Source organism: Phaenicophaeus curvirostris, chromosome 1 (genome assembly GCF_032191515.1).
Source record: "Phaenicophaeus curvirostris isolate KB17595 chromosome 1, BPBGC_Pcur_1.0, whole genome shotgun sequence".
In the NCBI taxonomy this organism is placed as follows: Eukaryota; Metazoa; Chordata; class Aves; order Cuculiformes; family Cuculidae; genus Phaenicophaeus; species Phaenicophaeus curvirostris.
Window position 1 is genome coordinate 164,383,140 of NC_091392.1, and position 16,943 is coordinate 164,400,082.

Below are 16,943 nucleotides of genomic sequence, written 5' to 3' on the forward strand. Positions count from 1 at the left end.
AGGATGCTGACATCCCCTCCTTCACTAAACATTCCTTCCCTGAAGTGTATGAGTCTTATTTTAAAAAACAGCTACAAAAAAGTAGCATGCTTTGCAGTTACAAGCAGACTTTCATTTTCACAGACTTTTATTTTCACTTAAATTATTATTTTGCAATTCATTAAGCTAAAAAAAAGCTCACTCTTGGTTGACTGCAGACCAAATCCTAAAATCTACAAACTGAACAACCAGAAACAGAGCACAATTCTGGTGTTAACTCTAAATCCTGGCTAAATCCCAGATCAAGTAATTATCCTCTTGCCTAATTTTCCTCTCGAGCTTTAATAGGATACATGAATTTTCACTCCCTCTCTAAGCACAACTATGGAATTGCAGGTTTTTCCCCACCCAACCACACTCAGTAGCAATATTTCTAGTTTTCCAAATACCCTGTGACATGCTACATGTGCTGGGAGATCCAGTGCCCCCACCCTGCCCCTGCTGCCCTGCTTTTGCTGAATGCCACCACTGATGCTCTGGTATCAACTGGAAACATATCCTGCTGACCAAGAATATTTTAGCATGTCAGGGAGGCTGTGTAACCATTGATAGTGAGGTTTATGAGGACTAGGCTTTCAAAAAGGCAGCTTTCAGCCTTTTTGACAAAACTTACTGGTTATAAATTACCTGGGACAAGATCTTCATATGGATATACCCAGACATAATCCTGTTCACAACATTCATATCTCTGCACAACAATCAAGCAGAAATATGAAATAATACAATGACATGACATGTCTGGAGAACATTAAGTACTGCCTCCAAGATAATAAGCATCTTCAACTTCCAGTTACACTCAAAGCCGACGAGGACATCCAGCACTCTGCCTGTTTGGGCTGTATAACAAGATACAAAGTTTTGATAATACTCAGTTGCAAGAAGTGACTGCCTGGACTGCAGCACAGTAGTCAAATAGGAACCATATTCCCTGCCACCCAAATTAAACCAAAGTTTTCAAAACTGAATTGCCACACATTCTTTTCATCAAGAAGAGCAGACTGGTGTTTCACATGGAGGACTGGATCACTGTATGTCTGGGATGACAAAATCCAATGGAGCACATGGTTAATTTTTAGCAGCCAAAGTAAGTCCTGTACCTTACAGCTGGAGTGTATCACAGAGCCACAGAATGATTGGGTTGTAAGGGACCTTAAAGATTATCGAGATCCAATCCCCCACCATGGGCAGAGACACCTTTAAAGTCTGATGATTCTATGAACTCCATTTTATCCTTGAAGAATTTGTTCATGTTATTGTATCAAGATGTTTGAGTTTGATTTATTTATACAAAACAGTAACATACATACTGTCTAGAATCGTTATGAGCTTTTTATAGCACTGTATCTTCTGAATATTCTTGTCTGTTTCAAAGCCAATAAGATCTGTCATATTAGTCCAAGTTTGTGTAATAAAACTCCATGCATTATCATAGAATCACATAATCACAGAACGGTTTGGGTTGGAAGGGACATTAAAGATCATCCAGTCCCAATCCCCTACCATGGACAGGGACACCTTCCACTGGCTCAGGTTGCTCAAAGCCTCATCCAAACCGACCTTGAACACGTCCAGGGATAGGACATCCACAGCTCCTCTGGGCAACCTGTTCTAGTGCCTTACCCCCATCACAGGAAAAAAATTTCTTCCTAATATCTAAATCGCCCCTCTTTCAGTTTATGGTCCTACAGTGTGTTATTCCAGAGATTATCAATTAACCCAAGCTAACTAACAATTCTGTAGATTTTATTGCTTTACCTCTCTGTAATTTTTTAATCAGTTCATAAATGTTTATGGTTTATGCTACTGATAAGGAAATGGGCGACTGCTACCATACAACAAAGAAAATAGAGATAAGTGATACAGAAAGAAAACTACAGATCAGTAACTTTGCTCACTGTATTTCCTCGGAAAACTGTTTCCTCCCTCAATTAATCTAAAGTTTTATTGCACAAGAAAGTGTTTTATTTTTCTTCTACAGAATGAGTCTCTGATTAATAAAATGTAGTGATTTATATAAGAACCAAAAAAGGCAAATCCTTCCCTTGGAGCTATTATTTTGGATGGGATCATTAGAGAATAATCCACACATCATAGTCCCCACACTTTACAGGCACGCGTTTATGTAATGTAGATTTTTAAAGCTCCATAAACAGACAGTTAATACTAAAGAGCCAGAACATCTGTTTGGTCAGTGCTTATACATCTGATTAAATAAAAAATAAAATTATATAGAAAACATACTGTTAATACAACCCAAGTTATATGTGAATGAATCTTAGTTTAAGTACAGCCTACAGAGGAAAGGTTTTCCAGGGATACTGTTAACAAGAAATGAGGCCATACATACAAGCATAGAATCATAGAATCATTAAGGTTGGAAAAGACCTCTAAGATCATCCAGTCCAACTGTCAGCCCAACACCACCACACCTGCTGCACCATGTCCCGAAGTGCAACATATATATGTTTTTTGAACTCCTCAAGGGATGGAGACTCCACCACTTCCCTGGGCAGTCTCTTCCAGTACTTCACCACTCTTTCAGTAAAGAATTTTTTCCTAGTATCAAATCTAAGCAGGTGCTAAGTAATGTGCATTGCATTGTATTTCAGGAGACATTAATTTCTCACCAACAGACAATTGTTTCTTAAAGCATTCCTCTTAAAATGCAAGCTAAATATATGGAAGACCAAATGTCATAACCACACATATTTAAAAGGAAGAAAGGAAATTCTGCAATTCGTGTATCATCTACTGTGATAAAGCGATGTCAATTCTACCTTAGCTTCTTCTCAGGGTCTGTACCTGATGGATGCCATTTGTAAGACTAACCTTGAAGCAGAAGGTTTCCCTTCCTCTTCTGGTTTATTTCTGGGTCTTTGCCATGCTCTCATTTTTTGCAAGCATATTTTAGAATCCACACAGGCAAGGAGATAAAAAAAAATCTGAGCTTTGGTTTTGTCAGTAGGAGTGTAACGGCGGGCACTCTGCTTTTGATTACATGAATGTCTTTAGGTGACTGGAAATCTTATGGGAGTTATGTACACAAAAATCAAGTTATGTGCTTACACGGTGCAGGTGCATGGTGCTCGTGAGGACACCCAAACTGCTGTTGACTGAGTAAAGAAAAGCACGTAAATGCTCTGAAACCAGAATGTCATTATTTCAAGTACACTTTACGCTGGTCTAAACAACTACACAGCTGCAGCACTGCAGAGGAACAAGCTCCATGGTGTACTTTGAAATGCCCCTACATTAGTTTGACCCTGTAGCCCCAATGCTCAACTATTTACGCAAGCAAAATATAAACAGCCCTGGGAGTTACACTTGCTTGAAGGCAGCAGGATTGGACATCACTTACAGACCATTTGAGATCATTTCTGCAGCATTTGAAGTGTAGCTCTGGTCAAGTCAAAGCAGTACAGCTCTGCTGGTGTGGAGACAGTTGTATTGGTTAAAAAGTCCTCAATACATACCGTGCCTTCATGTGGGACAGAGAATGACACAGGCATGCCCACGCACAGCAGTTCACACGTCATATCTATGGGTTAGCTAAAGGATACAGGAAACAGCTTTCCTAAATACCTCCCAGATGTTACTCAAACTATTTATCCTTTAAATGAACTAAATATACTAGATCTGAAGATAACTTAAGAATATTTATGAACTTTAATAATTAAATTGGAAAAGATCTGACTTACAGGATTAATTGAAACTATAATGAGAAAGATAAAACTTATGCAAAACCAGTCTCAAAGAAGCTCCATTTTTTAATCTTCTCAAACCAGGGTATGTTGGATGATGATGACTCAAAACAAACAAATATTAGAGAGAAGCACCACATAATTCAGGCACATGGTGTTACATACCTATTTTCAAACGCCTAGAATTCCTTCTGGCCACAACAAAGCCATATAGGCAGAACTCTATATGGAAGCATATACAGTGCTGGCCAGGACCAAACACTGGTTTTGCGGACAAATTGCTACCCGTAAAACTGCTGAGAGCTGCTGCTGTCTTCCATAGGGATATGACCTGTCACCCAACTCCTCCTACAATGCAAGATAGTTCAGAAGACGGAGAGTAAAAAAGCAAACACTATTCCAAGTTCAGCAAGAGCCAGAAACTCCTGCCTTGTACATGCAAGAAATCAGAGTCAGTTCATTAAGAGAGCCCTGCACCAGCACAAGGTGGTATCAGGCAGCGATAGTCTCACAGGGAACACCAAGCCTAAGACACCCTGTTGGCAAGTTTAGGATCACGTATGCATTTCTTTCCTCCCTTTGACATCAGAGTTTGTGAATGACAAGACTTTTGGGGTGCAACACTATGGAAAAACATTGACTTAAATAAAAAATACTGTTGTTTCATCAGTGAGAGATCACAGAATGAATTATAGGTTTGGGTCAGAAGCGTCTTTAAAGATCACCCAGTTCCAACCCCCCTGCCATGGACAGAGATACCATCCACTGGAGCCAGTTGCTCAAAGCATCATCCAACCTGGCCCTGAACACCTCCAGGGATTCACGACTTCAATTGGCAACTTGTGCCAGTGCCTCACCACCCTCCTGTTAGTATGGTGTTAACATGATGTTTAACATTACTTGAGTTCTAACCCTAACTGAACTGAGAAGATGAAAGGGGCGTTTTATTTCAATTCCTTTTTTTTTCACCTAGTTCTATCCACTCCCTTTCCTGAGAAGGATCTGAGTTATTTCTGACTTGCAAAGTCTGTGGCATATCTGACTTTTTAAAGAACAACACACCAACACATTTCAGGAGACCTCTTCCAGCTTCTGGAGAACCAGAACTGGGAAAATGTAGGGCACTGAAGCTGGAAAAGGCATAAAGAATGGGGGAGGAAAAACACAGCAGCCAAAATAGAAATAAGAAATGCTATCAGAGCACTGGGTAGGAGTGCACAGCAGTTTTTTTCAGTGAAAATTGATAACTTCAGAAGAAAAGGATCTCAAAAACTACTTCTAGAGAGTTCACACGTTCATTTAGATGACCACTGCAAAAGAGCCTGAGGTCTGAGCAAACACTGTTCCTCACTTGAGTTCTTTTAAGAACTCTTGATTTCATTCTCTGCTCTGGAAAGCTCAAAAAAAAATAGAATTATTTGTTATAAGAAATTTCCAGATGACCTGCCCTGGGACTGATCCAAGCCAAAGCCATCAGTAACTCATTTACCTTTCTTAATATTTCTACAGCAAATTAAAAGAAATAAATCCTGTTCATATGCAACGCTCTGTACACACCTCTGGGCTTCAGAACTCCTATATCAGACCGTATTTTAAAATCTGAAGTTTCTAAACTTAAGTCATTTAAATTTTAGAAAGAAACACAGGAAACAGTACATTGAGATGGCTGAGAATAATACAAGCTGTAGGCTTCAACACTTTGAAAAGCTTAAGAACCAGTCAGTAAGTGACAATCATAAATCAATAGGATTGTAGAATCTTTAAAGTTGGAAAAGATCTCCAAGATGATCAGTCCAACTGTCTGCCCAGCACCACCCTGCCTACTAAACCATGTTCCAAGGTGCCACAGCCACGTGTTTCTAGACCACCTCCAGGGATGGAGACTCCACCACTTCCCTGGGCAGCTTCTTCCTGTACTTCATTACTCTTTCAGTGAAGACTTTCCTAATATCAAATCAAAATCTCCCCTGGCACAATTTGAGGCCATTATAACTGTTTATATAGATACGAGACACAAATTAATCCAGCAGATTGCACAGAGGGAGAGCAGACAGGGAATAACTGGATGTGTAAAAACCAGCAACCTCTCAGCACCTCAGGTCCTTCATGCCGTCAACAGGATTTTAATGAACTGTTGAGAACAGGCAGCATATGGTTTATGCAACCTTGAGGAAACATGGCTTTACATATGTGACAAACATGGTCACCCACTGTGATGAGCACTCACAACAAACAAGCAAAAAACAGCTTTTGGTAGTATGTGTGGCACGTAACCCCATCTTCTGTCCTGCTGGGGAAAACAAGCAGACACAAAAAAAGGCAGTTAATCATTTAAGGGATTACCAGGCAGGTTTATATTTCTAGGGCTTCAGCTTTTAGGAACCAGATCAGCATGCAGAGAAGACTGACGCATGGTCTATGAAGATTCATTTTGGACCAGCAGAGACACTCTTTCAAGAAATTATATTTAAAGTTAAGGTTGCACTCAGAGCTGCCCTCGCTTTCTGTTAACTGTAGAAAGAAGTGGAACATCCCTAAATTAACTGTACCGTTGGTGAATTCTCAGCACAGACTGTTTTCCTGCAAAACACAAATTTAGGAACAATTTAGTTGTGGAGTGATGTTATTCTAGACCTTGATGCTGATGTCAGACAAGAACTGTGCCAGATACTCTGTGTGACAAACTGCTATGCAAGCATCACAGCAAATTTCACAGAACAAAGTAATATCACATACTCACTAATGGGACAGTAGGCATCCAAACGCCAAGGGAAACTGGACTGGAGTAAGGAGAATGTGCAGCTCCGCACTGAACAGTGTTAACACACAGTCACATAAATAGAAGACTGCAATCAAACAGCAGAAGCTGCACAGCATTCTCTTATTACAGAATACTGATGTGTGTAGACGATGCAACAAACAAGGCTAAATGCTCTCCAAGCCAGATTGCTTTGAAGGGCTCAAGTTATGCTATGTGTCAGCTAAATTCTCGAGGAAATGGAAATCATAGACTCACAGAGCCTGGAAGAGCCCTATTAGGCTTTCACTTTACCTCCCTGCTGTGCCAAAGGACCCAGACTTGCATCCATCCCATTTATGCCCAAGTGCACTCATAGCCTCCTACAAAGTCTACAAGGTCCCTCACCATCTCATTTCAGTGCTTTAAGTTTCTAGTGTTCTTTTTCCACTACATAATTTGGGGGTTTTTTTGGTTTTTCTTTCTTTTATAGATCAGGACAACCACTTCTTGTGCGCCAGAAGCCAACGTGGAAAGCAAACCACCACGACTCCCATTATAGCCTCTTTTAAATTGTGTGACCTGTCACATTCCTCCCCTGTTCAGTCTCCTTTTCCCCAGGCTAAATAGTTCCAGCCTCTGCAACTTCTGTACATGGTTTACACTTCCAAAACCTTACTTGCTTTATTTCCTGGAATTAAACTTATCTTAAAGCACAGTCTGTAAACTCCAGATGAGGATCCAGCACTGCCACGCAACACAGACTGGTGGATGAAGCTGAACAGAAGTAGCGCCAGCTTTATGAAATATGACAAACACCCACAAATGGCCAGGGAGGCGATGAGAACAAGAGCGCTTGGGTTACTTTTTTGCTTGTTTGTTAAGAAACAGACTTTTCGTCTAATTTACTGTAAAGAAAAGTGGCTCCTGAAGAAAAATTTCAGTTATCAGGGACAATCAGCTGCAATGTAAGGTTGTTGTCTAAGTATCCTCATGCTTGGTTTTACAGCATGAAACCACACAACTGCTCTGTTAAACTGCTACCTTCACATATTCTCTTAATTTTAAATATATTCCTTTAAATGTGACTGACTGTACTTCCTCAAGGAATAGGGTAACTATATACAGACCAGTTAGTGCTCGGCTCAGCATTCAATCACAAACTTTTCTCCAGTATTTCCGCTTATCAGAAAGTATCTTGACACCCAAGCTGCATTCCTGCTTTAGTGCCCCACATGGGAATATCTGGCCTCTGACAGCCCACAGATACCCCTCCTTCACTCACCCCTTCCTGTAAACTACAGCTAAATCTTGAAAAAGCACTTAGTATTTAGTGTATGCCTCACACTTTATCGTAATAAGGCAGAGTTCACTTATTTCTTCATTATCTCTGGCTCACTGTAGGAGCTGGATTCTCCTACCACATCACTTCTTTCCAGGGACTACAGGAGGGCTTTAGCACCTACTGATATCTACTGCTCAGCCTACCAGGGCCATTCTTTTTTTTCAGTTGAACTCCTTGTTCCTGCTTTTTAATTGTCACTGTGCTACAATCTCTGTGTACAACTACTAACATTGAATCAACAACACAAATATCAAGACAGAAAGAAAAATGAAGCCACAAACCCCCAAAATCACGTAGCACCAAATGAAAACCTCTTTTTTATGCAGCAGAATAAAAGCAAATTGACATCTGAACAGTGTAAAATTATTAAAGAACCCTGCTTTGATAAGCTTACAATCTAATTGTATGTAATACACAAAACTGGTGGAACTTGCTGTGTAGTTGCAAGAGTAAAAATCAGGAGTTATAGACTTGATACAGCTGCTGTGTATTTTTTTGTTTTGTCTTTCCTTTAAGAGAACATTCAACATCAAAATTAACATAAATGTGAAGAATTGAATGAGACTGAAAGCTAACAAAAAGATGGCTGTTCAGAAATAAATAATTTCCAAACTCATACAAAAGGAGTGTTGTATGAGATGAAAGAAAACAAAGGGAATTAACAAAATTCATCTAAATTCAGTAACACTGAAATCTGTCAAGAGATGCAAAAAAATAAAATAGAATGAGATTAAGCCGCCTTTATTTATTACCAAAATACGCATTATGGTCTTACATTTTCTCACATTCACTTTGGAACTTCATTTAAGAACCTTTGTATTAGACTAGAATTGTTGAGTCAACAAAAAGTACATGCTTCCAGGAAACAACAGAAAATTAATTCTGGGCATTAAACAACTGAATTTGTAGATCTGAAAAGTTTGGTTTGAGTTTGTTTATGGCATTCAGGTTTTGGGGGTTTTTTGTTAAAAGCCCAGCTCAGCAGGCACCCACCATTTTACTGTAGTGTAAAACATCCAGGACTGAGCTGGAAGGTAACTTGAGTTATTCCTCTACAGCATAACACAATATACAATACACAGCCAGCAGAGAGAAGAGCACCGAAAACCATGAAGTATTGGTTTCTGTTTGTAAAACGATAAATGGTCCAGATTCCCGCTTTCCAGGAAACTCCAGGTGATTCAATTCCCCAATAAATGTGTTTTGAAGGAAGCACTGACCTCTTCATCCCCAAAGTTAAGACAGGCTTAAGGACATCTGCACTACCTTGTCCTGCCAAAGAGAGTTTAATACCACCAAAAGCTCCTCTGGACCACATTAAAAACCAAATATCTTTGTCACATATTTGCTATCTTGGTTACTACCGTCATCACCCGCTGCATCAAGGTAACTTCGTTGGCTATTTCTGAGATGGACATGGCAAGAGAAAGCACGATCTTTACTTTCATAAAGATGTCATTTGGCACTGTTTTAGTCTATAGTAAATACAAGAAGATATGATAGTGAAACAAACCCATAAGAAGCAAGAACCTGGTATGACCTGACCAAAATTAACAATTCTGAGTAAGGCAATTTTTTCTGCTGAAGCAGGGACTACAAAAATAATTTTTTTATCACATTTGGCCACTAGTTACAAATTCAGCTTTTTCTCCATGGCCGCCCTCTGACACTAACTTGACCATCTGGCACAAATTAAGAAGGAAAGAAGAGAAGATGAAGGAAAAAAATATGCTTACAATGCAAGACACTATTAAGTCTACTGAGTGCAATATGCACTTAACAGGAATGAAGGAGAGGATGCACAGCTGCCTCTTGTGTCTTTATCAACACTGATGTTGCCTCCACTTCTAATGACTAATAGTACAATAATTTATCACGCTTTTTCCCCCACAAAAATAATGAATAGTGTTAATTTATAGCAGTCATAGAAGACACATCAGTTCTCATAAATATCTCAGCTAAAGAGATGTCTTTTCCACTAAAATTTATATAAGAGACTGAAATGTCATCTAACTGAGGCAAGAGGGTTAGTATCCTACAGTCTCTCTGCGGTCTACGGGGACAGAGAAGATAACTGTCAAGAAGACAAGTCAGATTCCAGGTGGATTAAAACATCCTTGGAAAGTGGGTATCTCTCTGCTGACTGAAGTAGCTCTCCATGACAAGCTGGACAACTGGTGTAGGTGAGACAACTACAATTGTATGGATCTACACTAAATATTCAACAAATATCAGAACAACAGTAGGGCTGGAAAAGGAATATAACTCTCACTATTCCCGGTCAAGAGATCACTTCGCGTTGCAGCCTGCATTTATATAACAAAGATTTGTTCTGTATTATGCCCATTCCTACAGTCCTTACATGCACAAAACATCTCTGTTTCTCACAGAGGAAACAGTGGGTGTCTGGAAAAGGATTACTACCATAAAAACAGCTACATATTGAAATCAAAGCTTTATGGTGAAAGTGAACAGAGTTTAGAGAGCAGTTTTCTGCCACTTTCTTGTTTAACACTTGGAAAACTAAAATTGTTCTTTCCATAGCCTGTATATATAACCTACAACTTTGCACTGCTCCCAGTCAATTCACTGCAGAAACTGAGAGGTAAAGAGATCTCAAAGTGAAAAATGGGTCCTTTTAGCCATGCCCTTACTTGAGAATATTTATTCAGCAATCGAAAGGACAAAATGCCTTTAATACTTACTACAAGGAAAAGGGAAACAAAAATCTCCCATATGTGCTGGATTTTCTGCTCTAAGCTGTAAGAGGCCTACAACTATATCCACTTAACTTTTTGTGCTCAGAAATCTATGATCCTAAATTTAAATTTTGATATCTAAATGGAAGTCTCCAGTTTAATGGAGACTTAGGGCATGAAAAAATCCAGTGCATGAATGGGAGCTTGCTTTGTCTGCTCCTTTATGAACTTAGCTTCAAAAGTTCCTGCCAAGTTGTCTTTTGACCCCTTCCCTTCAACAGGCCAGCCACATAAACTCAGCATTACCACCGCAGAACCTAGCATTTCCTAAACCCTATCTGTTGGATCCTTCTAAACAGCATAGAAGTCCAAATGGGATCAGGTTGAGACCTTCTAATTCCTGACATTAATGTGTTTAATAAAACATGGCCTTGAAAGTATTTTTTTAATATAAAAGGTACAATGAGGTTATTCTATGATTAACAGAATCAGCCTGCCTTTATACACTGGCTACAAGGTAGAGTGAGTCAAGGTGGTATTAACAGCAGCCTACAGGTTTCATCTGACTAAAGATACTCTCAGAGACAGAAAATAGGAAGAAGGCAGTATAAATCCCAACATTCAAGTACCTCTGACTATCTAGACATAGCTAGATGTGTAAAGATGATGACAGGGTTAGTCTAGAAGCACAAGTGCAGCCAGACATCTAGATGTTGGGGTTCCTGCCATCACCATGTCAATCACAAGCAGGGCTCCGAAACTGGAATCCGGTCTACATCACACAGGAGGATGAATTTAATTAGTTCCTTCCATCACTGTGAAAGACATGAACGAGTTACAGTAACATTTTATGTTCTTAACTATTCCATAGATTAGTCCAAAAAATATGCAATTACAGATCTAAATACAGTCCCTTACAGTTAAAAGAAACTGACTCAGCAAAGTAACTTGAGGAGGCAGGGAAAGAAGATATCCAACAGCACACAAACACCTGACTTCACTTAGTGACCTGACTTCACTTCTTCTGTGTGGTAGTAGCGTTACTTTGAAGGTAACCTTTCCTCAAGAAGTTCTATCCATTTGTTATGAACAGTTGTATTGAGACATATCCTAGGTTGTTTGTGAAAGTAACTAAAAATCAAGCAAAAACAATGAAATTATTTCTCAAATTTGTTCACCCCATATCATCTCTAAATGGCACTGTCCAACAAGTGATTTTGCAACTAAAATCGAAGGTCTCATTTGACTTAAAATTTGAAGTGTATTTAAGTGAAAATGAGCAACCAAAAGCCAAAGAGAACAGCCACTTGTTCAATTAAGCAGCAACAGCAGAATATTCCATACAACACCTCGTCCCTTACCTAGAGAAGATCATTCAATGCCTGCAGGGTAGGTCATTCTCCTCCTTTTCCCTTTCCAGCCTTGCTCTTTTGGGGTTTTTTTGATGAGACTGACAGCGAGCACGCCAACTTTAAATATTCTTGGTAATGTGGACCTTTACTTTGCCTCCCCAAATAAAATGAGAAAAAAAAATCCTTTCACTCCAGCACATGAGGCAACGACAATCACACATTGACACAGACCCAGTAGCAAGCCCTTTTTTTTTTTTCCCACATCCATAAGAAATCGGTGCTTCCTCTAAGTTATATGGCTTTTACTATTAAGTAAACTATGTTTTTGCCAGCTAAACAGGCCTCAACTTTTAAAGGCAATGTGGCAGACGACATATCAAGAAAGTAAAGTTAGGTACGTTAGGTCCAATGCTATGTAAAATCCGAAGACCAGTACTGGATGTGAGAGCTCTTTACAAGGCAAATTTTCAAAATGCACTCACTATTCTTTAGAAAGAGCCAGAACTGGTCATTGCCAAACAAAGTGGTGTTTGGCAACAACCTACAGTAATATATGTCCAGATATTATTTGAAAAAAAACCTTGGTTTTACAAGTTTCTCTGTCTTGATATGGATTTTAGGAGAACATAATGATCAAATAAAAATAGCAACATAGAAAGAAGTGCTGGAAGGGAGGGTGATAATCCTCTTCCTAATGCTGCTATTGAAACACAGACTTTTGCACAGCCTAGAAAAGAGCATCCCAGCAAGATTTCCACAGACAGCATAGGTGGGAAAGACGGTAGACATGAACTCCCAAATACATAAGACCAGAAAGGGAAAATAAATTAACAAAATATAAAACTAGTTAGACACTAAGTGCTGTCAAAAGCATAAGCAAATAAATGGGAAAAAAAGCTCAGCCAAAAATCCCCTCAATCTGCCTAATATTCATAGAAGTATTAGGGATTACTTGTAACAATAGCAGTTTTTATTTTAAATGGTTGGGTGTTTCAAGTTGCCAGTATGCTTTTAATTACACTTGCAAAGTTAAACTCTATTGCACAGCCTAGACAGGTTAAGTAATTTACAATAATAATAAAGTTGCTGATGCACTACCGTGTTTAATCCTGCAATTCTTGCATACATTTTTAACAACGTCCTTTTAATACTCAAGTAGACTCACACTAGCAACTTCACTGCACTATTTCAAGGATATTTGGGTCTCTTGAGTCTCTGTTTTAAAATGGTCAGAATATATATCCTCACAAGACAGAAGAAATTAAAGCCTTAATGTCTACTAAGACTGACTAAGACTGTCTTGAAACAAACAGGAAATTCACAGATTTTTAAGGCCAGAAGGTATCACTATGATTGCCAGTACAACTTCCTGCACACAAGAGCCCCTAAGATCTCACCCAGAAAATCATGCAGCGAGTATTTTGAAACTGAACTACAGCTCAACATCCGGCACAGAAACACCTTCAGTGTAAATCATCTAATTCAGGACTCAGACTGAAAATATGAAAAGACAGTCTTAATTTTCCTTTGGTACACAGGTGGAGTACACAAGCCGCACAGTACATCACAGCAACACATTTACAGCACAGCAGGATGAATTATTAGGGGACGGTCCTCCCTCCCCTATGCGCATTCCTATCTTTACTACACATAATTATTAGTTAATTACATGAATGACAACACAAAACATTAAAATATTCCAATTTCAAAAGTTTTTTCCACACTGACGTCTGTTAAAATACAATCACAAGATCCCATTTATCATTTTTTTGTATAAAAAAAATTCTAGCAATCTGTGTGGTTTTATAATTCCTTACATAGAAAGTGTTAAATCATAACTGACAGACTATTCCTACAAGGAAAAGAATCCATAGTCACATCGGCTATATCCCCATTTTTGTTGTGTAACATTCACTTTTTGCTCCTTCTCCTGTGTTTTGTATCACCAGATCCAGGGACATCCGGATAGAGAAGATGAACAGAGAAGGTTCACATCCCATTTATTCCATTAGCATAGTCTGAAATTTTAAGTTGGTACCGTACGTGCAAGGAACCAGAAAAAAAAGCTACCATCTACAAGTGTTTCCGGAGTAAGAATTTGCCCCATATGTTCCCCAGTTCTTGTCTGAACACTGGAAACCACATTTTTCCAAAGCTGCTCCTATACTTGCTGTGATCATAAACTTTAGGAGAGAAGGGGCAAAACATAAGGCCAGTCAACTTTTCTTAAATTCTGCCATGCTATTAAGTCATAAAGATTGTATTTCTGCATTGTGTTAAAAGCATAGAAATCAAAGTTAGTTAAAATCACATTTAAAATATGACATTCAAATCGCCTTCAAAACACAATCTCAAAACTTTCATTTTAAATCACCTTTGAAACTTTGCTCTTTATTTATGCTGCTACTGATGGCTGATGTTTATCCGCAAAATGTGTAAAGAATGGGTAATTGACTAAACCTATGATTTTAAAATTCATTAGCATTTGTAAAAGATTTTTCCTCCCATTTTCAGTGCAGAAACACTTATTAAAACACTTTTAATTTGAAACTGTTAAGTATTAGAAATCAACAATCTAACAACACAAGACGCAATATGAGATATGAAGCTTCATAGCCCACCTTTCTTCTTGACTGGCATTCTTCTTCCTACTTCTGAATCTGGTTGCAAGCACTTATTTACAGGTATTAACGTTGTACTACTTGGTGAGGTCAGGAACTTGTTATCTATTGCAAAACACTTTTACAGTTCAGTTAGGAAATGCAGCTTCAATCTTCATTTCTATCAACACTTGCTGTTTTCTTGGATTGGTGTTCTGATGCTTCCCACAAATAAGAAAAAAAAAGGAGGGGGGGGAAGAACCTTTCCGATTTATTTTTTTTTAAGAGATGTTTTCAATTTCTTTAAAATATACTTGGATTTATAAAAATACAAGATAAAACATTCCTTGGCAGTATAAAACCTTATTATAACTCCTCTTCTGGCAGCAAAATTTGAAAATTAAAAGATTTTATGCAGTACAATTAAGGCACAGTCCATCTCGAGGCAGCTGTCTCAAAACTCCACCTGTACGTGCTCAAAAACCTATTATTTGCAGGAAAAAAACGCCCAAATAATCCAAATAAGGAGGAAGACAAAAACAATCCAGAGTAACTCTTTAAATTCTTTCACCTCTTGAGTCAATGCTGCTAACTACGTACACAGCAGACTGGAAAAGTCCCTTTTTCCTCACCAGAAAACAGCCTCCAGATATCCCCCTTACCCAACAGAAGTCACTGCCCAGTCACTTTCATTTTTATTATCTGCAAACCAGCCAGCCTTACGGTCTTTAATGTCTCTCTGATCCTCCCATGAATTAAAAGAGAGGATTGAAAATGAGGAAAGCAATCCCTTGACCTGGAATTATTAAAGTGACAGTGCTGCTCGCTGGGCACTTGGGCAAAGCCGATCGCTTTATACTGGAGCCATTTACTTCATGCCATTTCTTCCCTTGCACATCAGCCACCTCGCCAAAGAGGAATAAGGGGACTTAGGAAAAGAGCTTCACAAAAGGTTCATTTTTCAGAGACAATGCAGTATTAATGGAATAGAAAGCAAGCCATGAGATCAGTCCAGAGTTTCCCACTCGGAAGCGCAGCTGGTTGGCTTCAACACGAGCCTCTCTCCCCCTCCCTTGTCCTGGAAAACACACACACAAAAAAGAAAAGAAACAGAAACGGGATGGATTTTCCTCCTCGAGCTCGTGAAGCGTGGAAAGGGCGGGCGACCTCCCGCCGCCTCCCCTCCCCGACGAGGAGCCGCGACGCGCCCGGCGGGGTCTGGGGGCGCCGCCGCCTTTAGGGGATGGAAACGGGGCGTGCGAGGGGCGGCTCTGCCCGGCCCCGCTCCCCCGGGCAGGGAGCGGAGAATCGGGGAGCGGTTTGGGTCGGAAGGGACCTTGAAGACCGTCCAGTTCCAACCCCGCTGCGATGGGCAGGGGCGCCTCCCGCTAGAGCAGGCTGCCCAAGGCCCCGGCCGGCCCGGCCTCGCACACCCCCGGGGACGGGGCAGCCCCCTCCCCTCTCGCTCCTCCCGACCCACGGCCGCCGTCCGGAGCCGGGAGGGGGCGAGGTTTGAGGAACGGGATGATCCCCTCCCACCCACCGCGGGGTCGCCGAGGGGCAGGGAGGAGGCGGGGAGCGGGGCTGAGGGCGCTGCGGGCCGGACCCGGGGGGCAGCGGGTTACCCCGAGGGCTCCGCCTCCCCGTCCCCATCGAAGGGAGAGTCCCCGCGTCCCGGCCGCCGGCTGCGAGGTCCCGGCTCAGCCCCGTCTCCATGGAGGAGCCGCCGCCATCCGCCGCCCCTTAGCAACGGGCAGCGCGGCGGGGCCGCGGCCAATCGGGAGCCGCCGTGCTGGGCCCGCCGGGGCCGCGGCCAATCGGGAGCCGCCTCTGAAGACGGCGGCGCCCCCGGGGCGGGAGGGGCTGGCGGTGCGGTGAGCGCTGGCGTCTGCGTGCGCTTGCCGGGGGAGCGGCTTGCGGTGGGGTGTGAAGCCAGGATCTTTGGGGACACCCCCCCCCCCCAAATTCCCCAGGAGCCCCTTGAACCCGCCCTTTAATTACCTCCAGGACTCCCTGAACACCACCACCCCCAGGGGGCACGGTGAAATCCTGATGGACCCCTCCAGGATCCCCTTGAACCCACTCCACCTGCCAGCACTCTGAGGCTCTCTCTGACCACCCCCGTCTTCCCGCCGCCCCGCCGGGAATGCCTCGAAATCCTGATCCCCCAGGAACCCCTTGAACACCCTCCCCTTGGGAACCCCAGAACCCCCGAGGACTCTGTGACCCCTCTAGGAACCATCTCAAGGATGAAGCATACTCAACTTCTCCGGAAAGCGTATGCCGGTGCTTCACCACTCTCATGTAAACATAATCATAGAATCATAGAATAACCAGGTTGGAAGAGACCCACCGGATCATCGAGTTCAACCATTCCTATCAAACACTAAACCATGCCCCTTAGCACCTCATCCAGCCGTGCCTTAAACATCTCCAGGGAAGGTGACTCAACCACCTCCCTGGGCAGCCT

The 16,943-nt window shown here is 41.3% G+C and overlaps 1 protein-coding gene across 12 annotated transcripts in view; it reads right to left on the reverse strand.

Annotated features, from left to right (window-relative positions):
* DLG2 (discs large MAGUK scaffold protein 2) overlaps window positions 1-16,224 on the reverse strand; it is a 1,047,701-nt gene extending 1,031,477 nt beyond the window's left edge. For 10 of the 12 annotated variants that reach the window (XM_069879628.1, XM_069879594.1, XM_069879620.1 and 7 more), the window contains exons 1-2: window positions 16,099-16,223; window positions 14,495-15,551 (exon numbers count right to left, since the gene is read on the reverse strand). In XM_069879628.1, coding sequence (XP_069735729.1) covers window positions 14,495-14,513 — 19 coding nt within the window. In that variant the 5' untranslated portion in view covers window positions 14,514-15,551; window positions 16,099-16,223. Of the gene's footprint in view, window positions 1-14,494; window positions 15,585-16,098 lie in introns of those variants that run through there. The other 2 variants (XM_069879637.1, XM_069879554.1) reach the window with 2 other exon arrangements.
* Between the last annotated feature and the right edge of the window lie 719 nt (window positions 16,225-16,943).